The sequence below is a fragment of the Rhinopithecus roxellana genome, chromosome 13 (assembly GCF_007565055.1).
Source record: "Rhinopithecus roxellana isolate Shanxi Qingling chromosome 13, ASM756505v1, whole genome shotgun sequence".
NCBI lineage: Eukaryota > Metazoa > Chordata > Mammalia > Primates > Cercopithecidae > Rhinopithecus > Rhinopithecus roxellana.
Genome location: NC_044561.1, coordinates 133,101,548 through 133,127,704, shown reverse-complemented (window position 1 = coordinate 133,127,704; position 26,157 = coordinate 133,101,548). Strand labels below are relative to the sequence as shown.

Here is a 26,157-nt window from a genome sequence, read left to right as displayed (position 1 = left end):
TTTAAAGGGAAAACGAGGATGACATCACTGGTTTGGGGTGGTGGTTCTCGGCTGCAAGGATCAGCGGGGTGATGCCAGTCAGGGTTGGACAGCAGTTGCTGAGCAGATGTCTTGGTGGAAGAGTGTTTCGTATAAGGTTGCAGTGGCCTTTCTGCAAGGCTGTGGTGTTTGCAGACTCGCTGTGACATTTTTTGTTACCAGGCATTCATGCATGAGAGGCCTCCGTTCATGGCCTTCTCTGGCTCTATTAGTCAAGGTTTTGTTGTTGTTGTTTTTTAGCACAAGTGACTCCCTTTTGATTCTGACAACTTTCACACGTGGTCCAATGTGTGGTGGTTTGTGGCTGAGTTCTTGACTGACCGTCATGTTTTCGCGGCTCATCTGTGTTGTGGCCTGTGTCAGTGCTTCCTGTCCTTTCATTGCTGAATCCTCCAAGCTCCAAGCCAGTTGTCCTACAGGCTGGCCTGCCTTCTGGAATTTGTCTCAGTGTTTCCTCATAGGAGCATCTAAATGGAAGTTAGAGTCACATTAATTGTTTTGGAAAATATACTTGTAGATGATGCTGTATGGTAAGATTAAATTTATTGCGAAGCTGAGCTCCTCACCTTAGTTTTGAAGTGTGCTTATTTAAGGTGGTTACTGTGTTACTCTACTCGGGCTAACATAAACAACAGGCGTTTACTTTCTCACAGTTCTGGAGGCTGAAAGTCTGCTATCAGGGTGCCACAGGGTCGGTTTCTGGTGAGGTCTCCCTTCCCTGCTTGGAGACAGCTGCCTTCTCGCTTTGTCCTCACATGGTGGGAAAGAAGAGAGAGTGAGCTGTCTGATGACTCTTCTTAAAGGACAGTAAGCTCATCATGCGTGCCCTACCCTCACAATCTCATCTAACCTCAGGCACCTCGCAGAGCCGGGTTCCAAATACCATCACACAGTCTCATCTAACCCCAGGCATCTCACAGAGCCCAGTTCCAAATACCATCACACAGTCTCATCTAACCCCAGGCACCTCGCAGAGCCCGGTTCCAAATACCATCACACAGTCTCATCTAACCCCAGGCACCTTGCAGAGGTGCCTGGGATTAGATACCAGATACCATCAGGTTGGGGGTTAGCGCTCAGCACATGCAAGTTGGGGAACACAGTAGTTCAGTCATAGCCATGACTAACTGCTTGAAAACCAGTTTTCCTAGAAGTTTCAGGGTCAGGTTGATATGGTTATTGACTGCTGGCGTGTATTCATGTATCGGCATCTGCGGCCTGGTGTGGTGGGGTGGCTGACACCGGTAATCCCAGCACTTCAGGAGGCCGGGGCAGGCAGATCACTTGAGGTCAGGAGTTTGAGACCAGCCTGGGCAACATGGCGAAACCCTGTCTCTACAAAAAGTTAGCCAGGTGTGGTGGCGGGCACCTGTAGTCCCAGCTACCCAGGAGGCTGAGGTGGGAGGATCACTTGAGCCCAGGAAGACTGGGCTGTAGTGAGCCAGGATGGTGCTACTGTACTGTTGCCTGGGCGACAGAGCGAGACCCTGTCTCAAAGAAAGGGGGAAACGAGATCCATCTGGTTGGGTTTCTCAGAAGCATCATGACATTAATTTGGCTTTGTAGAGTCTTTAACATGCCCAAACTGATTGTTGGTAGAGCCATGACCACATCTGCTGCTTTGTATTTGAGACTATTTGAGTTGTGATTTTCCTGCCAACGTTCCTTGGTATCCCTATATGAATAAAATATTCCACAATTGTTTACTGTTTCTCATGATCGGTGGCATCAGTCTTGGCAAGTCCTTTAGTTGATGAATATTTAATAAATACTTAACTGGTCAGTTCTGCAGCCTTGTGGATTTTCTAGACAAAACTAGGGTACTTACAGTTTGGTCAGAGTGAGAAGGGCCCAGAGAGAGCATTAGGCTCTCACTTCAGCAGCGACTGACCTGGCTGGTAGCTACCGTCCTGAGCCTGGGGCACAAAGGGGTCCTTGTTTAATCGGCTGACTTTGTAGACTGGCAAACACCTGGGGTTTATTTCCACATTACAGCAGGGCACTTGGACATCTTCACTGAGCATGTTTTTAAGTAGGTGAGAAAATATTGGAATCTCTTGAAAATAGCTCTAGAAAGTAGACTATTTACAAATCTTAGTTTGGAATTGAGAGGTAGTTTACCTGTATTTCTCTTAGGTTTGTCAAAGCAGACTTGAGAAGATTAACTTCTGTACATTTTATGATTTCTAGGCATTACGTAGGTATTTGTTCATATTTTGCTTTTGACACAGTAACTTTTGGGGGGTGTGAAGATGGCAAGAGGCTGGGCTTGGCTGTTCTGCACATCACTGCTGCTTGCTCCAGTACGCTCTCAGTAATCTTACTGTGTCCACGGCCTGCTGCTGCTTACTGCCAGGAAGTGTGACTTGGGGAATAAGTTATGATAATGTCTGTTTACAGGTCATAAGATAGTGCTACCCATGCAGTCCTTTGCACAACTGCGAGATCTCCATTTTGATCCCTCCAATGCCGTGGTCCATGTGGGCGGTGTTCTGTGCATTGAGATAACCATGTACAGCCAGATGCCTGTGCCCGTTCATGTGGAGCAGATTGTGGTCAATGTCCACTTCAGCATTGAGAAAAACAGCTACCGGAAGACTGCGGAGTGGCTTACCAAGCACAAGACGTCCAACGGGATCATTAACTTTCCACCCGAGACCGCACCTTTCCCTGTATCCCAAAACAGTTTGCCCGCCCTGGAGCTGTATGAGATGTCTGAGAGAAGCCCATCTGATAACTCCTTGAACACGACCGGGATTATCTGCAGAAACGTCCACATGCTCCTGAGAAGGCAGGAGAGCAGCTCCTCTCTAGAGATGCCCTCGGGGGTGGCTCTGGAGGAGGGGGCCCACGTGCTGAGGTGCAGCCACGTGACCCTGGAACCAGGGGCCAACCAGATAACCTTCAGGACTCAGGTATGCGTTCAGGGTGGGAACTTGACTTTCAAGTTTGTAAAGAAGGGCCATGGAGCTTGCAAGAACTGTCTGGAGTGTGGTGAGAACTGAGTAGAGTCCTTCGCTCTCCTAACCCTGTTTTTGTCTCTATCTTTATACAAAAACACACTGATGTTTTCTTTCGTATCTATACAATTTTCTGACAGTCGATACATTTTGAGTGAAGTTCTTAACATAGATATTTGTTCTTAGATTAAGTTAGCTTTTTAACTCATTGGATTATTGGATTCAGTTAGCTTTCCCCCCTGGGTATGAAAATATACACCCTCATTTGTTAAAATGAGGTTTCGGCCGGGCGCAGTGGCTCAAGCCTGTAATCCCAGCACTCTGGGAGGCCGAGACGGGCGGATCACGAGGTCAGAAGATCGAGACCATCCTGGCTAACCCGGTGAAACCCCGTCTCTACTAAAAAATACAAAAAAAACGAGCCGGGCGAGGTGGCGGGTGCCTGTGGTCCCAGCTACTCGGGAGGCTGAGGCAGGAGAATGGCGTGAACCCGGGAGGCGGAGCTTGCAGTGAGCTGAGATCCGGCCACTGCACTCCAGCCCGGGCGACAGAGCGAGACTCCGTCTCAAAAAAAAAAAAAAATGAGGTTTCAAGAAGGTGGTACACTTTCCCACTCAACCTTATTTTCCCTTTGTGGCTGGCTGGGTGTCAAAACTGGTGTTTCTCACCCACTCTAACGTGAAGTTTTCTCTGACACAGGATGTCCTGTAAGTTGCACTAACCTAACAGGATTTGGCCTGTGGAAAGTACAGCTGTTTGTCACGCTTTTAGTCTAGAGCAGGGCTTAAATCTCGTGCTGAATGTCTAGTAAATACACCCGTCAAAGAAAATGCCACAGGCCGGGCGCAGTGGCTCACACCTGTAATCCCAGCACTTTGGGAGGCCGACGTGGGCGGATCACGAGGTCAGGAGATCGAGACCATCCTGGCTAACGCGGTGAAACCCCGTCTCTGTTAAAAATACAAAAAACTAGCCGGGCGAGATGGCGGGCGTCTGTAGTCCCAGCTACTCGGGGAGGCTGAGGCGGGAGAATGGTGTGAACCCAGGAGGCGGAGCTTGCAGTGAGCCGAGATGGCACCACTGCATTCCAGCCCGGGCGACAGAGCGAGACTCTGTCTCACACAAAAAAAGAATGCCACAAATACAGTTTATAAAGTTGAAAATACCTTATTAAAGTTAAATTTAAGCATCAGTTACTCAGAAAATCATGAATTGGGAGATTCTGAGGGCCTTCTGAAGAGTCCCTCAAAGGTTTGGGCACAAGAGCAGGGGTCCAAGAGGGAAGGAAGTACAGGCCTTTCTGTAGTTGAGAGAGAACACTGCATACAGCACTACCGCAGGGAGCTCCTAACTACAAAACTGGGTTGACGTGGTTTCAGATGCCTGATTTTTTGACTCTAGGCCAAGGAACCTGGAACATATACACTCAGGCAGCTGTGCGCCTCAGTGGGCTCCGTGTGGTTCGTCCTCCCTCACATCTACCCCATTGTGCAGTACGACGTGTACTCGCAGGAGCCCCAGCTGCACGTGGAGCCGCTGGCTGGTGAGTGGGGTCCCCGGCCCTTCAGGAGGTGCGCTGCAGGGGCGATTCTGAGGAGACCTGCTGAGATGCCAGGCTTCTCGTAGTGTTTAGCTGTGTCTGCCTTTAAGAGGTGTTTCGGGTAACATAATGGGAAATTTGCCTGGGAACTAGCTGACTGCCTCTTTTGTTTATCTGAGTATTTGCTTTCCTATAATTGCTTTTTCATATTTAATAAACATGGTGTATCTGAAAATAAGAAACATAGAAGAATTAGCTCTGAGAGTGGAAAAAAGAAACTCAAAGTATTTTTTCTATTGGCTCCCTCAACCTAATAATCAGTGCAGAGGACTTCTGGACCTAAATGTGCAGGAATTTCCCCCTGCCAGCAAGCAAGCAGTCAGCCCTGCAGCGGGGTCCTGCAATTCTGTTCTGACCCTGTCTACTGGAGCTGGCGTCAGACATCACAGGGTGAGGGCTCAGTCCCCAAGACAGTCCCCCGCTTCCCATGCCAGCCGCCAGCCCAGGGTTCTTTTACTTGTGCTTCTGACCGACTAGCTAGAAATCAGGGCTCCCACAACCCCCGTTCAGGGTTTGAAGAATTTGTTAGAACAGCTCACAGAACTCAGGGAAGCACGTTGACTGGATTATTAGAAAGGATATAGATGAAGAAGTGCGGAGGGTGAGGTATGGGGAAAGGGGTGCAGAGCTTCCACGCCCTCCCTGGGTGCCACCCTCCAGGAATCTCCATGTGTTCAGCTGCCCGAAAGCTCTCCAGATCCTGTCCTTTGGTTTTTATGGAAGCGACATTACACAGGCACGATCATTTACACCACTAGCCACTGACGAGCAAGTCGACCTTCAGCCCCGCTTTCCTCCCTGGAGGTTGGGTGGCGCTGCTGAAAGGCCCCACCCTCTCATCCTGCCTGGGTCACGCTGGTGGCCAGTCCCCATCTTGAAGCTACCTTGGAGCTGCCAGCCTCCAGTCATCTCATTAGCCTACAAAAAGACATCACTTCGGAGATGGTGAGGAATTCGGGAGCTAGTGCGCCTGGAAATGGGCTGAAGACCACACGTGTATTTCACAGGGTCACATTAGCCAAGTAGCAGCTCATGTCTTTCATACGTGTGTATATAATTTCCTGCTTAGAAGTACGTCTCAAATGCTAAACACTAGATTTACTTACCTATACTCAGATCCCAGCACTTTGGGAGGCCAAGACTTTGAGACCAGCATGGGCAAGCCAGTCGGGGCAGGGATGACAAAACCCCATCTCTACAAAGTTAAAAATGAAGTCAATTAGCCGGGTGTAGTGATGCGCCATGGCCTCTAGTCCCAGCTGCAGGCTGGAGCCTCAGCTTCCTGACCCAGGAGTTTGAGGCTGCAGGGAGCTCTGATTGCGCCACTGCTCTCCAGCCTGGGTAACAGAACAAAACTCCATCTCTTAAAAAAAAAAAAAAGTTTTCCTTTGAAAGGGATGATTAAACTTGTCCATCTGGTATGGCATTTGAGAAACTCAAAGCTATTGTCCTTTCTGATAAGTTCTAAAATTGGAAGGAGTTGCTGTAAACAAATGATTGCAGAACATGTGGCAGCTGAACAAGAGTGAGTGAATGTCTCCTGTGTTCAGGAACAATTTATTTATTTGCCTGTTTCTTCTGTTTGGAAGAAAAAATCACAAAGAGCATCTTTCTGTTATTCCCCCATTCTCCCTATTTTTCCGCATTTGTGCCTCTTGCGTGGCCACCAGCAAAGGCTGTCAGATGGGGGGGGGACACAGCAGTCGGTCTCTCCAGTGATTCTTCCATTGGAACATTGTGTAGAGAAGCTGAACTTGATTCCCGCAGGGGAGCTGAAGCACTAGCCAGCAGGCCCTGCCCTCCCCATGGCCCAGCGTCTGCAGTGCCAGGCTCATGGCCTGGCTCCTGCTTCCCGCCTAGTGTCCGCTGTCTCTGTCCACTCTCCCCCCAGTCCTGGTATCTTGCCTGCCTTCCCTGCGACAGGATTCTCAGAGGCCTCAGCTCACTCCTGCCCCTCACTGCTGTCTGGGAGTGAGGGGGGGGGCACCTGACTGCTGTCTGCTCTTAAGCCAAAAGCCTGTGGCCTGAAGCTGAAAAAGCCAGAGAATGTCTTGAATATTTGAACAGCACCAACACAGTCAAGTTTTGTTTACAGTCTTTTCTTAAGCTTCATTATCTGATTCTCTCCTACTGCTTATTGGCAGGCAAATTTTGTGACCCTCGGAGACATAGTCATGATCATAATCCCTGACTTGCTAAACCAAGATGGGGATAAGACTCCTTGACTCACAGAATTCTTTTTTCCCCAGCAAGGTTCTCCTTCAGCCCTGTAGTCCACATCATTGACATGAAAAGTGAGGGCAGAAGGGAATGGAAATAGACGGAATTCATGGAGATCCCAAAGGAGCAAATCTTTCATAGTAAATAAAAGAAACAGAGCCCCTTTTCACCCCATTGTAGGCCCTGAGTTGCTGTCTTCTGGTTGGCAGTGGTGCTGAGCCGTGATCTCTTTTCCTTTAGATAGCCTTCTGGCAGGCATTCCTCAGAAAGTCAAGTTCACTGTCACTACCGGCCATTATACGATAAAGAATGGAGACAGCCTGCAGCTCAGCAATGCAGAAGCCATGCTTATTCTTTGCCAGGCGGAGAGCAGGGCCATGGTCTACTCCAACACGAGAGGTGAGGTGCCGTCCACCCAGGCCCGAGGAGGACACCCACCTTGCCCTGCGCTGTGTGGGTGTGAGGGTGAGCCTGGCCTTGCTGCCGTCCTGCTGAGTGCCCCTCAACAGTGTCTGGAATCAGTGTTCCATAGCACTGCGGCCTGGTGCCCGTGCTGGGGTCCCATTTGAGGTGGTAAACCGGCAGTGGTTCACACGCTGAGTGGCCGAGCAGTGCTTGCCTGATGGAGGATAGGAGATGTGGCGTCACGTTGCACAGCGATGCCTGCCAGACCCTGTCCACCCCGGGCTGGCCCTGCTCCCGAGAAGCAAAAGCAGAGCAGCCCTCGTGGGTGCTGCTGAGAGCCCTGAGCACTCCATCCTCCCAGCCCCAGCCATGAAGAAGGGGAAGGGGAGGACCCTGCTCCCCTGGGGGTGGGGGTGGATCTGCAGATGAGACGGAACAGGAGAAGGTCATGCAGGGACATACGTAGGGCTTGGGTGGTCCCCGTGGGAAATGTCCTTTTCCTGTCTTCAGCTTGTGAGCAATGATGGGTCTGGGCTTCTGCCTGCCGGCTTTCACACTGGGCCGCTCTCTCCTAGGGGCTTTGTTCTTGGGTTTGCCTGCCAGGTGCTCAGGAGCGGGAGAGGTTGAGCAGTGGCCTCACTGCTGGGCCATCACCTGCTGTAAGGAAAAGGACAAGTGAAACCGAGAGAACCAGCTTTGAAGTGACTTTTTCTGTCTTTCGCAGAACAGTCTTCTGATGCCGCGCTCCGGATTCAGTTCTCTGACAAGGTCACGAGCATCAGTCTGCCTGTTGCGCCTGCGTACCATGTGATCGAATTTGAACTGGAAGTTCTCTCTTTACCTTCAGCCCCAGCACTCGGAGGGGAGAGTGACATGCTGGGGATGGCAGAGCCCCACAGGAAGCATAAGGACAAACAGAAAACTGGCCACTGCATGGTTACCACAGACCACAAAGTGAGTCGGGGCAGTGGAGGAGCTTACTTAGCTTGTGGGGCCTCCCCGCCTGCCCACCAGCTGGGAAAGGCGATGTAGCGATGCCTGCTGGTAGCCTGACTCCTTCCGATTCCTGACGCCCTGGCCGTGTGGTTAGCAGTTCTGTGAATCACCCTTTCTTAGATAAGGGGTGCATTTTTTGCAAGGACAGAGGCAAGCCAGTTCTACCTTTCCCTTTCAGTTCCAGGGGCCAGGGAGTTTCCTGTAAGAGGTATAGGGCAGGCCTAGGCATGAGGGGCATCAGACTTGGGTCATGTCTCTTTGACCAGTGACGAGGCCAGAGGAGGACTGTGTCATGTGTGCCTCGGTGTCTGTCCACTGAAACATCATAAGCTCAGCCAGGGAGGAGCTGTCTCGTTTTAGGCTTTGGTGCTGGTACTCGTTGACAGTTACTTGAGAAAGATGTGATTTCGGTCCCAGATCCACAGGAAATCAGCTCATGGAATGTGTCACTACATCATATTACTCAGGGTGTGCCCAAGTCTTGTAGCCCAGAAATGAATCCTGAGGGCTCTGAAACAGCCCGAGGGTCGCAGTAGATGCCCAAGAGCAGTGGGGGAAAAAGGGCAAGGAGTGCCATCTTGCCGAAGCACGAAGTTACCAGACAAGTTGACACCTGAAGAAGAATGTTGTAATGTTCAGTTTTTGAAGATACCTGAGGAAGTGTCTTTCCCTTAACTCACACAGACGTTCACCATTCGCGAAGGTGGCGCTCAGCTCAGCAGGAACGTGCAGCACTGGTGGTACCTGTGCTGTGTGCCCGAGTATCCCGCTGTTCCCTGGCACTGGCGGCACCTGTACTGGGTGCCCGAGTATCCCGCTGTTCCCTGGCGCTGGCAGCACCTGTGCCGTGTGCCTGAGTATCCCGCTCTTCCCTGGCGCTGGCGGCACCGGTGCTGTGTGCCGTGTTATCCTGCTTTTCCCTGGCACTGGTGGCACGCACACTGCGTGCTGGGGTATTCACCTCTTCCCTGTGGGGAATAAGGCTTGAGACTTGCCTCATTTCTGCCCTTAAGGGATGTAATATCTTTGTCCTCCCTGTGCCCCTAAACTGATCTGGTTTTCAGTTACATATTCAGCCTCACGTGGATTAAATGCTTAGATAACTCATTAAATATGGAGTACTCATTGACTAATGTCATCTGGAAATATATGACTGAAAGCACTGTGTCAAAACCCTGTGCACATTGAAACATGGCTCTGTGGTCCTGCGTTTATGGGAGCAGCAGGTGGGTCTGCTGCTTAGGGGACGGCTGTGCTCTTCCGCCATTGAGATGATTCTGGTGACGGGTGCACGTCTTGCCAGTTCTGTGCTCGCTTCTCTTGTCTGTAGACATAGTGTCCTATTTCTCGTTGGTTTGTGTATGTGTTAGGTAAGGCTTTGCTTCCTGGAGAACGAGTGGTTGAAGCCATAATAAAATAACTAGGGTGTGGGCAGGCACTGCAGGTGTCTCTGGGCAGCAGTGGTGGTGGCTGTGCTGTCCGTCGGGCGAGTGGTCAGAGTGTCTTTATGCTTCCTCCTCAGGTGTCGATTGACTGCCCGTGGTCCATCTACTCCACGGTCATCGCACTGACCTTCAGTGTGCCCTTCAGGACCACGCACGCCCTGCTGTCCTCAGGAACACGGTAACAGAGGCGTGGTGTGCAGGCCCTGGCTGGTTTCCCAGGACTTTTCTAAGTGGAGGTTCCTAATGTTCAAAGCTGGCCTTCGTGATGACAAAGGATGTCTTCTAATGTGACCACAAGGCCATTGTTCGTCTCTTAAAATTCACAATTCCCTGGTATCCTGTGACACCCAGTTCATATTCAGATTTTCCCAACTGTCTGAAAATGACCTTTTATGGTTGGTTTGTGTGACTTGGGATCCAAAATCTCCATCAGACCACTAGACCTCTGTTCATCCTTTCTTCCCTGTTTTCAAGCCATCGACTTGTTCACACGCAGGCCAGGTTTCCTCTGGAGGCCCACCTTTCTGGATCTGGCTGGATTTGTTTAATTCTCGTGTCCCTGTATCTCTTGTCAATTGCCTACAACCTCTAGAACAGGAACTTTTAAGCTCAGCATGAGTGACATTTTGGGCCAGATAACTCTGTTGTAGGGGCTGTCCTGTGTGCTGTAGGGTGTTGAGCAGCACCCCAGGCTCTCCCATGAGATGCCAGTAGCACTCCCCACCCCCAGGTGTGGCAGCCAACGATGTCTGTAGACACTGCCCAGTGTCCTCTGGATGGGGCGGACTTGCCTCGGTGGAAAACAGCCGCTCTAAAGGCTTGAGTAGACTCCGATTCTGCTTTGAGGCAGGCGGGGCTGTGTGCTTCCTATTGACTGCACTGGGGGGCCCACAGTGTCCAGGTGCCCCACCTTAGTGACGGTGCTAGCGTTGATCACTGGGCTCGGGATGCTGGCCTGGCCTCTCACCGCAACTTTTTATCCATTGATGATGATTGGATAATTTGGAAACAAAAATGTCAGAACCATGTTTAGAATGGAACATTATACTAGCAGCTTTTCTTCCCCTTCAAATCACAGCAAAAGGAGCTGTAGATATTAATGGTTAAAAACATCAATAATCTCTAAAAGAACCTTATTAAAAAATTATTTTTCATCTGGGCACGGTGGCTCACGCCTGTAATCCCAGTACTTTGGGAGGCCGAGGCAGGCGGATCACGAGGTCAGGAGTTCAATACCAGCCTGACCAACATAGGAAAACCCCATCTCTACTAAAAATACAAAAATGAGCTGGGCATGGTGGTACGCACCTGTAATCCCAGCTACTCCAGAGACTGAGGCAGGAGAATTGCTTGAACCCGGGAGGTGGAGGTTGCATTGAGCCAAGATCGTGCCATTGCACTCCAGCCTGGGTGACAAGAGCAATACTCTGTCTCAAAAAATAATAACTTATTATTATTTTTCAAAGCTTTGCATGTAATGGAAATGGAGATAAGCCCCGCCTTTCATCTCTCAATGGAGAGTCTTCACCTCTAATGAGGAGGGCCGCTGCTCTCTCCCTGTGGCTCCCCACAGGCCAGTGAGGGTGACCAGCCATGATCACTTTATAATAAGGCTGGTCAGAAACTATATTCTTTCTTCCATTTCCTCACAGAAATCGCCTCTCTAAAAATGTTTATTTTATTTGTTATTTTTTTGAGACGGAGTCTCGCCCTGTCACCAGACTGGAGTGCAGTGGCACGATCTCAGCTCACTGCAACCTCTGCCTCCTGGGTTCAAGCGATTCTCATACCTCAGCCTCCTCAGTAGCTGGGATTACAGAATTACAGACACGTGCCACCATGTCTGGCTAATGTTTGTATTTTTAATAGAGATGGGGTTTCACCATGTTGGCCAGGATGGTCTCGATCTCCTGACCTCATAATCTGCCCACCTCGGCCTCCCAAAGTGCTGGGATTACAGGCGTGGGCCACCGTGCCCAGCCAAAAAGGTTTATTTTTTTCTGACACTTTTCGGTGTGAGATCTGAAGGAGAAACATACGCAACAACGTAGCTTGCTTTGCTTTGCTGCTTTTTTGATTCCCCAGACAGAGAGGGTCTCCTTAACAAAGCTAAGATATATTTAATAAAGTTCTTACATATCAAAATAATACTTCTTGTTTTTCCGCTTTAGGAAATATGTTCAAGTTTGTGTCCAGAATTTGTCAGAACTTGACTTTCAGCTGTCAGATAGTTATCTTGTAGATACCAGTGATAGCACCGACCTGCAACTAGTACCACTGAACACGCAGTCCCAGCAGGTAAACATTGTGTAGACCTGAGCATCACTTCTCAACAGAGAACCAGAGTGTACGGAAATGACGTAGTATGTGTTGCGATCGAGCCTTGAGATAGAACAGCTACACTGCTGATGAGTAAAGGCTCCTGTGCAGCTCCTCCGGCTGCCCTGAGGCTGGATCGGGGCTTGCTGCTGAGTAAGTGGGTGGCTGGATGGATGAATTCTTCTTTTTAGGCGAATTAAATCTGAAACTGGTCCCACTCTATGCATAGATGTGTGCAGGTACAAGCTTCTGTTTGAACGCACTGTTGATTGCATGGGCACTGCTCCACTCTGCCCGGAGCGTGATGCCTGCCAGTGCCAGAGCGATGGTGCCTGACACGTTGGTGCCTTTGTAAAAGAGCCATGCTCGTGCCTGCATCTGGACCTTGCCTTTTCTGTTTATGCCTCGCTGCCTGGCTGAATCTGGACCTTGCTTTTTCTGTTGATTTTTCACGTATGTTTTTAGGCACTAAATGCTGAGTGTTTAGAGCTCGAAGGCTTTCTTAATGGATGTCTGAATCTTCAGCATTTTCAAAGGATTCTCCCCCACTAATCCTTCAGCTCTTTCAGATAGTCCTGGAGCTTGTCACTGTGCTTTTAGGTGTGGATTCTACATGTAATAGCGGTGTTCAACCCATACATCAGGTTGTCCTGGTTCCTAAAATAATTTAAATATAAAATAATTGGCTGGATATAAAGACTTACTTTTTATTTTATTTTTTAAATTTTTATTTATCTTTTTTTGAGATGGAGTTTTGCTCTTGTCACCCAGGCTGGAATGCAATCGCGTGACCTTGCCTCACTGCAACCTCTGCCTCCTGGGTTCTAGTAATTCTCCTGTCTCAGCCTCCCGAGTAGCTGGGATTACAGGCGCCCGCCAACACACCCAGCTAATTTTTGTATTTTTAATAGAGACGTGGTTTCACCATGTTGGTCAGGCTGGTCTTGAACTGCTGACCTCAGGTGAACCACCCACCTTGGCCTCCTAAAGTGTTGGGATTACAGCCGTGAGCCACCACCTCTAGCCAAGATGTACTTTTTAATTAATTGATGATCTATTCCCCTGTTTTGGTGCTGCATGGGATATACTATATATTAATTAATATCCATTAATATTCTTTGGGCATGGTGGCTCACACCTGTGATTCCAACACTTTGGAAGGCCCAGGTGGGTGGATCACTTGAGCTCAGGAGTTTGAGATCAGGCTGAGCAACATAGCAAACCCCCATCTCTACAAATACAAAAATTAGTCAGGCATAGTGGCACACACCTGTATTCCCACCTACCCAGGAAGCTGAGGTGAGAAGATCTCTTGAACCTGGGAGGTTGGGCTGCAGTGAGCTGTGATCGCGCCATGACACTCCAGCCTGGGTGATAGAGTGAGACCCTGTCTCTAAAAAAAGGGAAAAAAAACTGATGGGGCGCGGTGGCTCACACCTGTAATCCAAGCACTTTGGGAGGCCGAGGCAGGTGGATTGCCTGAGCTCAGGAATTCAAGACCCTCTTGGGCAACACGGGGAAACCCCGTCCCTACTAAAATAAAAAGAAAGTTAGCTGGGCATGGTGGCATGCGTCTGTAATCCCAGCTACTTGGGAGGCCGACACAGGAGAATCACTTGAACCCAGGAGGCAGAGGTCGCAGTGAGCCGAGATCATGTCACTGCACTCCAGCCTGGGCAACAGAGGGAGACTCCGTTTCAAAAAGAAAAAAAAAAAAGTGAAGCTACTTTTTAATCTCATATGATATAAAACTTATGGAATCATACAAAATTAAAGATTTACCAATTTTGTACAATCTTCTGCTGGGACAAGGCCAGGCAAAGGGAGTCAGGACAGGGACAGGTGCTGTGGGGCCTAGAGCAGCGTGCAGAGGCGTGCTGTGAGGCAGAGGCCTGCCCATGGTGTCTGCTCCGCACCCTTCGCATGGCGTGTGTTTCTCTGCAGTGTCTGTGTTGTCTTTGCGGTTATGGTGCTGTGTGAACAGTGACCCCCGACTCTCTTTCCAGCCCATCTACAGCAAGCAGTCGGTGTTCTTCGTCTGGGAACTCAAGTGGACAGAAGAGCCTCCCCCTTCTCTGCATTGCCGGTTCTCTGTTGGATTTTCCCCAGTTTCTGAGGAACAGCTGTCTGTCTCCTTAAAGCCGTATATTTATGAATTTAAAGTGGAAAATTTTTTTGTAAGTGATGTATTGTTTTGGGAGGGTGGGGTGGAAAAATGAAAGATGGCATTATGTTCTTTATCATCTGAAGAACTGAATAGACAGCTTCTGCCAACATAATGAAGGAACAGCTGGAGAAAAACAGGTGTTGGGGTAGTTGAATCATCGACTGTCTTTATTTTAGAACCCCAGGTCCTTCTCGAGTGACACATCTGAGATGCCCACACTCCTGGGGGCGTCTCTAAGAGGAGTGTTTGTCATTTGGAAGCCCCAAGACTCCTTTTTTTTCTTTTTCCCTTTCTCATGTTGACTTAGTAACTCCCTGGAAATATTTCTTGGAGTCATTTCATCTTCAGGGGCATTGCTTTCTAAGGCATATCTCTAGTTTTTCAAAGAAAAGCTAAAAACTTGCTAGCTGAATATTGTGAAGATTTTCTTAGAACTTGTGCATCATGTTTTAGAAGCCAATTTGAGTGTGGAATGAAGAGTAGCCTTGAGCTAGGTGAGTAGATAGAGGTGTGTGCTGTGTTCCTTTAGGGAGATTATTCGACTTAATGTTTTGCAATTTTGTGATACTTCCTTTTCTTCTCTTTACTGTTTGAAATTGTCAAACCATGTTGATTTGAAGTGTTTGTCTTTATAGTTTTGATATTAGCAGTTTTTTTCTATCTTCTTCCAAACAAGACAAATTGTTTTGACCTTCATGTTTTATATAATGCCTTATTTAATACATTTAAATGAATAAATAAAATCACAAATTATTAAATAAATAATAGTGTATATTATAATAATAATTTATATATAAATAATTTATTTATGAGACAGGGTCTCACTCTGTCGCCCAGGCTGCAGTGCAGTGGCACAATCATAGCTCACTGCATGCAGCCTGGACCTTCTGGGCTCATGATCTTCCCACCTCAGCCTGCCAAGCAGCTGGGACCACAGGCATATGTCACCACACCTGGCTCATGATTTTTATTTTTATTTATTTATTTTTTTGAGACAGAGTTTTGCTCTTGTTGCCCAGGCTGGAGTGCAATGGCACGATCTCAGCTCACTGCAACCTCTGCCTCCCAGGTGCAAGCCATTCTCCTGCCTCAGCCTCCCGAGTAGCTGGATTACAGGCATGCACCACCACACCCAGCTAATGTTTTGCATTTTTAGTAGAGACGGGCTTTCTCCATGTTGGTCAGGCTGGTCTCAAACTCCCAACCTCAGGTGATCCACCTGCCTTGGCCTCCCAAAGTGCTGGGATTACAGATGTGAGCCACTGTGCCCGGCCAAAGTACAGGTTTTTTTTGTGTGTGTGTGTGTGTGTGTGTGTGTGTTTTTAATTTTTTAAATTTTATTTTATTAATTGTTTTTTTTTTTTTTTGAGACAGAGTCTTGCTCTGTCTCCCAGGCTGGAGTGCAGTGGCGCAATCTTGGCTCACTGCACCCTCCACCCCTCTAGGTTTAAGCAGTTCTCTGCCTCAGCCTCCGGAGTAGCTGGGATTACAGGCGCGTACCACCAGGCCTGGCTAATTTTTTGTGTTTTTAGTAGAGACAAGGTTTCACCATCTTGGCCAGGCTGGTCTTGAACTCCTGACCTCGTGATCCACCTACCTTGGCCTCCCAGAGTGCTGGGATTACAGGCGTGAGCCACTGCGCCCGGCCCAAAGTATGGGTTTTATGTGACCATATCTATTCAATTCTCTTGGTAAAGACCTGAGTGGAATTTCTGGGTCATATGGGTAACTCTATGGTTAGCTTTTTGAGCAACTGCCAAACTTTTCCCAGAGGGCTCTGCATTCCCACTAGCAACATAGTGGATTCCAGCTGGGACCCAGAGAGTCCCAGCTTCTGTGTGTCCTGCCAGCACTTGTCTCACTGTGTTTTGGGTTGTGGCCGTTCCAGTTGGCGGGTGTTTTCCCAGTGGCTAGTGATGTTGTGCTGCTTCTCGTGGGCATGTGGCCCATTTTTCTGCCTTCTTTGGAAGGATGTCTGTTCAACTCCTTTCCCCGTGTTTAAATGGGGTTATTTGTTTTTTATTATTGAATTGTAAGTTCTTTATATATCCTAGGTACCAGGTCCTTATGCATGATTTGCAAATATTTTCTTCCATTTGTTGTCCTTTGAAGCACAAAAGTTTTAAATTTTGATGAAATCTAATTCAACTCTCTCTTTTATTGCTTGAATTTTTTGCTTTGGACCTAGAAAATCATTCCCTTTGGTCAAAAAGATTTTCTCCTGCATTTTCTTCCAAGATGTTCGTAATTTCAGCACTTATATTTAGGTCTGTGATCTACTTTGACTTAATTTTTGTGTATAGTAAGAGGTAGGGTCCAAATTTGTTCTTTTCAAGTGACCCATCAGGTGTCCCTATCCCATCTGTCATAACGATGCTTTCCTCCCTGTGGGGTGACCCTGGCCTCGCTGTCAGAGACCAGCTGGCTGTAAGCGCTCGCATGTCTCTCTGAAGAGGCTCCGCGGTTCTGGTCACTGTGCCTGAGCGCCAGGTGCTGCCAGGTGAGGCCCCTGCTGCTCACCCTGGGCTGTGCTTTCTCCCAGCCACTCTCCTTCCAGATGCAGCCGAGAGGAGTGTTCAGGCACACGCAGGTCTCAGCACACCCCACTTTGTCCTACTGCAACTCTGGGTGTCCTTCAAGCCCTTAGGCCAATCTGCATTCTTTGCTGGATTCAGAAACATTCACACTGTGCTCCAGCCAGAAGCTTCTCAGAAGGAGGAGGTGTTTCAGGGGGCCTCTAGCACAGCATTCCACTGCTTCCGTTCCCAGGACCTATGGGTATCCGGGCCCATGGCAGGCATTTTGGCATCTGTGTATTTGGGATCCTTTCTGCCCTGTGGCTCGAGAACATCAGGAAGTTCCAGCATGACCCCTCTTGAGACTGGTGGGAGTTTGTCCCATGTCTGAACAGAGGTGATTGGGGATTTGGTAGGAGATCACCTAGAAAGGCCGCTCTCGGGACTGCTGTTTAGGCTGTGAACTCCCAGCAGACGACTTCATCTTGGCCTCAGACTCCAGACAGACACCTCTTAATATATTGAAATATCTTCTTTGAACGTTTTACAATGCCAATAGAACACTTTTAAGTCAAGTTGTACTGTATTACACACATGCGCGCGCGTGCACACACCCGCTTCCCTTCAGAAGTGGAGCTGCGTGAGCCCTTTTTTCATCTTTGCGGTGGCGGATGAGTTGTGATTGTTTGCCATGGGTGGTGGTAGAATGTTAAGCGTGTTTGAATAACCACTGAGAATAGGTTGATTATGGAAAGAAAACATGGACAAAGTAGATTATGGACTGAATTGGGTTATACCAAGGAATTCCTGTTGCTTTTGCTAGTTGTAATAATAGCTTTGTGTTTTGGTAAGAAAAAGGCCTTAGTGTTTAGTAATGCATACTGAAGTAGATGGGGCAAAATAACAGGTTATCTGAAATTTGCTTTATTTTTTTATCTTATTTATTTATTTTTTTTGAGACAGTCTTGCTCTGTCACCCAGGTTGCAGTGCAGCAGCGTGATCTCAGCTCACTGCAACCTTTGCCTCCTGGGTTCAAGGGAGTCTCCTGCTAAGTAATCCAAGTAGCTGGGATTACAGGCACCTACCACTGTACCCGGCTAATTTTTGTATTTTTAGTAGAGATGGGATTTCACCACGTTGGTCAGGCTGGTCTCAAACTCCTGGCCTCAAATAATCTGCCCACCTCGGCCTCCCAAAGTGCTGGTATTACAGGCGTGAGCCACCATGCCTGGCCTGAAATTCGCTTTAAATTACCTCAGGCAAATACAGAAATGTACATGGCTCGATCGGTGATGCTGAGGCATCAACATGCTGAGATCTCGGGATCCGGGTGATAGGCGGCTGGAGGGTCGCTGTGCTATCCTTTCTTCCTGCAGTTGGAAATGTTCATAGTTTGAAGAAGGATGTTAAGGTTGGGGGTGTAGGACTTCCGAAAACATTACATCTCCCATGGGAATTGTTGAGCGTGAGTGGCCACAGTTGCTCTAAGGCCAGCCGAGCAGATAAGTGTCTTTCCTCAGCTCTCCAGGGTCTGCAGGCAGCTCTTCTTTTGCCCTAGTTGCATTTCTTGAGAACAGTTAGGTACATTTCCTTTCTTTTCTCTCCCTTTCCTGCCCAGACATTATACAACGTGAAGGCTGAGATCTTTCCCCCTTCGGGAATGGAGTACTGCAGAACAGGCTCCCTCTGCTCCCTGGAGGTATCGATCACGAGGCTCTCAGACCTCTTGGAGGTGGACAAGGATGAAGCACTGACCGAATCTGATGAGCATTTTTCGACAAAGCTTATGTATGAAGGTAGGTGGTCTCGAACCCATGGGCTGAAGCGGTCCTCACGCCTTGGCCTCCCAGAGTATTGGGATTACAGGTATGAGGCACTGCACCCAGCCCATCTTGCATGTTGAGTGGCTCTTTTACCCAGGCATCATAGCATGACACCCTGTGCCGTTAGTCACGTGAGAAGCATGGCTTCCTGAGTTGTGCAGATCTTCCAAATGGGGGCACCTCTTGTTTGACAATATTTTTTTAAAATCTGCATTTGTGATCTCTCAGGGAGAGCTTGGAGCATCAGGACTCTTAAGCTCACAGTGGCAAGTGTAAGTTTTCCAAAATTCTGATTTTTGCTCAAAGTCTCAGATGGCATCATTGGCAGCAAATACTCATGTTGTTTTCTTTGAAGTGACAGGCTTACATCATTCATTTTTAATCAAACGTCTGCCAAATACCCAACACTGAATAACTAGCTTCCCCAGCACTCTTGCAAGTGGAAAGGGCGTTCTGTGAAAACAGCGGCTATTTCGGCTCACAGCACCGAGCGCTCCCCACGTGCTTTCCCTGAGCCAGCTGTCATTCTGCAGCAGAGACCCAGAGAATGTCAAGAACACAAGCACTCAAGAGTGGAAATAACTCAAATGTCCTTCAGCTTGAGAGCGGTTAAACAAACTGGCACATCTGATTCCTCCTCAGCAATGAAACAGAAGGGACTGTTGACACACGTAGTGCTGTGGTTGGATCTCAAGGGCATTGTACTAAGAAAAAGCCAATCCTATAAGGAGGTGTACTGTGTGATTCCATTTCTAAATGACACCTTCAAAATGCCAGCCGCAGAAGGAGGGCGGGTCAGTGTTGCACAGAGCAGCAGGAGGCCGTCCTCTGTGGTAATGGAGAGTTCTGGGCCAGGGCCGCTGTGGTGGTTACAAGAATCTACACATGTGACAAATGCCATAGAATTAGACCCAAAGAATGCCTGCAAAAGGTGCTGAAATCCAGTGGGGTTTGCAGCCTGATTCATCCTGTAGTGAGGTCTACGTTCTGCTTCACTCCATATTGAAATCCAGTGGGGTCTGCAGCCTGGTTCACTCTAGTGAAATCCAGTGGGGTCTGCAGCATGGTTTGCTCGGTAGTGAAATCCAGTGAGGTCTGCAGCCTGGTTCACTCTAGTGAAATCCAGTGAGGTCTGCAGCCTGGTTCACTCGGTAGTGAAATCCGGTGAGGTCTGCAGCCTGGTTCATTCTGTAGTGAAATCCAGTGGGGTCTACAGCCTGGTTCACTGTATGTTACCAATGTCAGCTTCCTGTGTTACATGAGATGGCACAGTTGGGTGAAGCTGGTGATGAAGGTTTGTGACCCCTCTACTATTTTTACAACTTCTTGTGAGTCTATAAACATTTCACAATTAAAAAACAAAAAAAGTGTACTCAGGAGCTGAATTTAATAAAATGAACACTTTTGACTACTTTGTGAAGCGTGGCATTTTGTTTTGGTTTTTTGCTGTGAGTTCATGGCAGTGATCTGGCTCCTGAGTCACGCCATTGTGGTTGCCCCAGCAGCACCGAGGTTAGCAGCGTGGAAAGGCAGGAGTGTGAAAGCTGTGAGCTTGCGGGTGCCCTGAGAGCCACACTCTGAGAACCGTCACTCCATTGCCTTCCTCCGGACACTCCTAGGGCCTCTGTGTGTCCTGTAGTAGCCCCTGTCCTCAAAGGTCTGCCATTCCTACCTACCGGATGTCCATCTCCCTGAGCCCTTCTCTGCTGCTTATGGCCTTCTGGTCACTCACTCCCCCTGGGCGGTTGCTCGGTGTCCTCATGATGGGAAGCTGTGACCTCTTTGCCAGGCCAACTACTACTGGATGGCAAAGATCCTGTCTTGCTTACTGGATGGCAAGGATCCTGTCTTGCTTACTTTCATTTCATATCTCCAGGGCTGGTCCCAGTGAATGATCACTTAGGTGTTTGAATTGCATTGAATTACATGAGGGTTGTTTTAATAATCAGTGTTAATAATAACACCTGCCATATATTAAGACACTACCATGTCCCAGGAGTGAGACTAAATGCTTTACATACAAGGGTTCTTCAAACAAATCACGGAAGATACATTATGAAAAAACTATGCATGGATTTCAATACTTTTTGCACCAAAATAAGCTCCTCCTCACTGAGCAGGATCGAGTTTGAGGCACTAAGAAGGAGAAGACGTCAGTTTAAAAGCGCCCCTCTCAGAGCAACGTGAATTCTGCTAAAATTAAATCAGGAGCCAACACTGGCCGGGCGCGGTGGCTCACGCCTGTAATCCCAGCATTTTGGGCAGCCAAGGCAGGCGGATCACCTGAGGTCAGGAGTTCGAGACCAGCCTGGCCAATATGGCGAAACTCCATCTCTACTAAAAATACAAAAAATTAGCTGGGTGTGGTGGTGTGCACCTGTAATCCCAGCTACTTGGGAGGCTGAGGCAGGAGAATCACCTGAACCCAGGAGTTGGAGGTTGCAGTGAACCGAGATTGTGCCATTGCACTCCAGCCTGGGCAACGAGAGAGAAACTAACTCCGCCTCAAAAAAACAACAACAAAAAAAAAAAACATCAAATTTATGGTGAAGCTTGGGTGGAAGAATGGTGAAATCATTGATGCTTTATGAAAAGTTTATGAAATTCTTTGGACAGTGCCCCAAAGAGTTAAGTAGTTTGCAAATGGATACCTTGTTTTAAGAAGGGACGAGATGATGCTGAAGATTAAGGCCACAGCAAGCAGACCATCCACATCCATTGTCAAGGAAAGAATTCACCTTTTTCATGCTCTAATTGGAGAGAACTGACAATTAACAGCAGAAATGAGAGCCAACACCGCAGACATCTCAACTGGTTCAGCTTATGCAATTAGGACAGAAAGGTGAGCAAACGTTCCACTCAGTGGGTGCCAAAACCCTAACACCCAGGTCCACGGCCAACCAGAGCAGAGCTTCCCATGGAAACTTCAAACACATGGGATCAAGATCCTGAAGCATTTACTCAAAGAACCTTAACAGGAGATGCAGTGTGGCCTTCCCAGTACCATTCTGAAGACAAAGCAGACATGGCAATGGCTACCAAGAGGTGGGGTGGCCCAGCCAGAGCGGAAGCAGACCGATCAAGAGCAGAGGCCACAGCAACAGGTTTTTGGGATACTCAAGGCATTTTGTTTATTGACTTTCTGGAGAGTCGAAGGACAACATCATCTGTGTGTTATGAGAGTGTTTAGAGGAAGATAGCAAGAGCTTTGGTAGAAAAACCCCTGGGGAAGCTTCACCAGAGAGTCCTCCTCCACCACAACAATGCTCCTGCTCATTCCTCAAACGAGCCCAACTTTGCGAGGGTTTCTATTGGAAATCATGAGGCATCCACCTTATGGACCTGATTTGGCTCCTTCTGACTTATTTTTGTTTCCTGATCTTAAAAAGTTTTTAAAAGGCACCCATTTTTATTCGGCTAATAATGTAGAAAAAGACTGCCTTGACATGGCTAAATTCTCAGGCCTCCCAGTTCTTCAGGGATGGACTAAATGGCATTGTAAGCAATGACATCCATTGCTTACAAACATGTCTTGACTTTAGTGGGGCTTATGTTGAGAAATAAAGCTTATATTTTCTATTTGCATCTTTGGATTCCATTTTTGCGTGAACTTTTTGTAGTTCCCTCATACATACCTCTTTCCATCCTTAAAAAGCAGCTCTGTGAGGCTGGTGGTGTTCTCCCCACTATACAGAGGTCATCGAGCCTGGAGGCCTTGGGATGCTCTTCTGAGTGGCAGAGTTGGCTTCAGACCCAGTGGTCTTGGAGACTGTCACTTACCAGACAGAACTCATTTAACTGCCAAAGTAACCATACTTTGGAAGATGACACAAAAATTTGAAATCAAAATTAATTCATTTATTAACCTCACAGGAAAAATGCCGTTTTCTGTACATGTCCAGCATAATTCATTCTAATCCAGAACGAATTGAAGTTGGACTCAGTGAAATAGGTGTTGTCACCGTGAAAGTGCATGGCTATATCTTCAGGTGCAGCTACAAGGCACTGGGCTCTGTGTCCGCGGTGTTTTGTCAGACACCGTTGGGTGAGAAGATTGGGTAACGATGGCTGTGACTCTCGCCCAAGTACTTGAAGGCCCGTCCTGGGTGACACAGCGCTTCCTCTCGTTGCAGTTGTCGACAACAGTAGCAATTGGGCAGTGTGTGGGAAAAGCTGCGGTGTCATCTCCATGCCAGTGGCTGCTCGGGCCACTCACAGGGTCCACATGGAAGTGATGCCGCTCTTCGCGGGGTATCTCCCTCTGCCCGACGTCAGGCTGTTCAAGTACCTCCCCCATCATTCTGCGCACTCCTCCCAACTGGACGCTGGTAAGGACTTTTTAAGAAAAAGTTTACCTTCAGTATTCGAGCAGGTGATGACTTTGTGCGAGAGCTGATACGCTTGTGAGTGAGCAGGTGTGAGAACTGGCGGCATGTTTTCAGTGCCAGGAGAAACTGGTACCAGAAACCTCGTCTGCTGTTAGAATCTCAGGCACTGCTCTGAAATCAAGCCTCTGTGCGCAGAGTGCTCTGTAAAGGGGCAGCGTCGGGTGGCATTCTGCACATTCAGCCTGGTTCCATGTGGCTTTGCCAGTCCCCAGGTGAGTGTGGGCACAGCTTGGGTCTAACTTACTGTGTGTTTTGCAGACAGCTGGATAGAAAATGACAGCCTGTCAGTAGACAAGCACGGGGACGACCAGCCAGACAGCAGCAGCCTTAAGAGCAGGGGCAGCATGCACTCAGCCTGCAGCAGCGAGCACAAAGGCCTGCCCATGCCCCGGCTGCAGGCACTGCCGGCCGGCCAGGTCTTCAACTCCAGCTCAGGCACGCAAGTCCTGGTCATCCCCAGCCAAGATGACCACGTCCTGGAAGTCAGTGTAACATGACAGCGCTGGGGTGAACACATGCCATGGCCCAGCTAGGAGTGCACTTTATGGGACTGTGACTGGACTCTTCTCCGTTCTGGCTCCAGCCAGACCTTCAGTGGTCCTGCCTGGCTGTGGGGACGTCAGAGAGCATCATCATGCAGCTGGCCAGCGAGTTCTGTTGTTGTTTTCATGCCGCCTGTGATCTCACATTCCTGCTTTTCTCACCCCGTCCCCATGCTGGTGTCCCACGCCACTTACTCAGAGCTCCAGCCTCCCTCCCCCTACCTCACACGCTGCTCATGAAAGTTGCCACCCATGCTGTCTCCACGAAGCAGCCTCTGTCTGCTGGCTCTTTGTGGAAGGCCATTTGTCTTTCAGGTAGACACTCAGCAGGCCTTGCATTCTTAGTGACATGTGTGTGCCTTTCTGGTCACACAGCTGCCCAGGTTCCTGATCGGGGTTTATTTGTGTCCCCTAAGGGGTAAAACAGCCGTTTACCGCAGATCCTCTCGTTGTGCTTTTCTAGAGTAACACCCTTCTAGGGGAGGTGGGTGGGGGGAGGGAGGGATCATAACCCCTTCTGTGCCTTGGGATGCCGGAGCTGGGGGACCTGGAGGCCCATCAGCCGGAGCCACGTGAAAGGTACTGAAGAAAGCTGAGACCCGGCTGTGAGGAACTCCTCGGCGGTGAGGTGGTTTAGGGATAAATGTTTCTAGAACCCTGTGGTCCCCTATAATGTTGATAGAATATCATATGCACTGGGAGTTAAATATGTATTTAATTTAATGATCATTATATATGTGGGGGTTAATACGTTTTTCTGTCCCTTTAAAGTCTTTACATGTAATTGTAGCTGTATAATCATTATTTTTCTTTTGCACCTTAAGTCTTAGAAATTAAGATGTTCCATCGTGAGGATGAGAGAGGTCCTCAGTGGGTTTTCAGTCTGGTTGTAGGGAAGGACTCAAGTCCTGGAATGTCCTCCGCTGGTCTACTGAGTTGCAGTCACACTGTTCCAATGGAGTATTTGCTTTCGGTTGTAAATTTAATTGTACATATGGTTGATTTATTATTTTTAAAAATACAGACTAACTGATGTAATGTTTATGTGTAAGTTGCACCAAAAATCAAGGACAAAAATAAGTGTGTTTGTTTTTACAGGTGTGAAAGTCACAGCTTGTAAATAAGTGTTGTACGTATTAAACCTTTTCCAGCTCTCCAAAGCGATGTATTTTTGTACATATGAAATAGAGTACTCTTAATTTCCTGGGCAAGCGTGCTTGGAATTGAACTTGACAAGATTAGCGCGAGCAGATAGAATCGGGTCCAGCAGCGAGTGGCCCTCGTGTGAATCCCCGTGGATATGCAAGTCGTGGAGAGAAGGAGCACCGGGTTCCCGCCCAGCACGGTGCTTGCGGGAGGCAGTGGGGCGTGGGAGGAAGGAGGCACAGACTGGGGAAACGTGACAGCTGTCATTTCCAGTATTCTCTGTGTTATCTTTTAGCTCATTCAATAAATAAAGGTGATGTGATTTTTTTTTTTCCTTCTACGTCTTTTTCATTTGTAGAAATTGGAGACATGTAAAGAAGATAAATAATTGTGTATTTAAACTTCCCAGAAATTTATCTTCCTCATGTGCAGTTTAAAACTAACAAACTTGGTCAAACTAGTTAGCAAATTAGAACTTCAGAATCTAATGATAGTTTAGGGTTTCTAAAATAAGGTTTTTTTATCGTAAAAATTGATGATTGCCCTGCATTTCTACCAAGTCCTGTGAATAAAGAGATGGGAGATTTGATTCTGTCAGAAGAGCCTGTAATCCGTGTTGTCAGCCTGGGAGGCTTCCCCAGTCTATAATGTAGCTTTCCCTCTTACCCTTTCTCTCTTACCTTCTGGAAGAGGGAATGTGATTAAATGTTTTATTTATTACTCTCTGATATTCTTGTATCTAGTTCTACTCCTAGGATGAAATTATCCAACTTCACATATATTTAGAGGAAGAAAGTGAAGGAGAAATTTAAAATGTTTACAGTGCTTTCTTATTGCCTGAAAATGGAATGAAATCAAATTTATCAGTTTTTTCCCCCAATTACCCAAAAGATCTTTTGCAAATTATGTTACATGAATGCTTCTGCCTCTTTAAGACAAAGAAGGTTACCCAAAATTGTCATTTTTTTCTTAATGTTTGTCATAAAAGTCCTAAAAGAGTAACTGTAATTGGATTTTTATTGTTTTATGTAAAGTAAGGTCTATGTGTTTGAGACAAGCTGGTTTTGTTGATAAAGATGTAAGAGATGTTAAATAATTGTGAAGCCGGATATACAATGTGTATCTAAAAAGCAAGGAATTTGCAGCCATTTTACAAATATCTGTGGAACATGTAAATACTGTGAAATGGAAAATAAAATAAGTTATAATTTTTGTGAATTTCATGGGATGTCCTATGATTGGAAAAATTATAACTTCTGATTCTAATGTGGAAATTGTATTTAATCAGAAAATGATTTTACCTACAACAGTTCCATTGTCAGCACAGCCCAGGAGGGTCAGATTCCTGTATTAATTACTCTTAGTGGAGAAGTTAGATATCCTATACAGAATTAGCAGAAAAAATACAGGCTTCTATTCAAATTATCTTTAGTGCTTAAAATTAAGTTTTACAATGAAATCAGATACTCTAGGTTTGTATATAAAATGAAAAGCTATACTACTTTTTATAAAAGGGCAAACTGGGCTGATCTAAATGTTTTACTCTCAACTGTGTTCTTTAAATCCTACCTGGTTTTTAAATTTTATTTT

General features: G+C 47.6%; 1 protein-coding gene across 1 annotated transcript; it reads left to right on the top strand.

Annotated features, from left to right (window-relative positions):
- Nucleotides 1-1,502: 1,502 nt before the first annotated feature.
- LOC104665962 (trafficking protein particle complex subunit 10) lies at nt 1,503-25,833 on the top strand. The gene is made up of 10 exons (XM_030914893.1): nt 1,503-2,954; nt 4,401-4,542; nt 7,060-7,218; nt 7,949-8,178; nt 9,743-9,843; nt 11,837-11,963; nt 13,991-14,161; nt 18,287-18,464; nt 22,625-22,819; nt 23,138-25,833. Exons 1-10 carry the CDS (start codon nt 2,460-2,462, stop codon nt 23,374-23,376), a joined length of 2,037 nt encoding a protein of 678 aa, XP_030770753.1. The 5' UTR covers nt 1,503-2,459; the 3' UTR covers nt 23,377-25,833.
- Nucleotides 25,834-26,157: the final 324 nt, after the last annotated feature.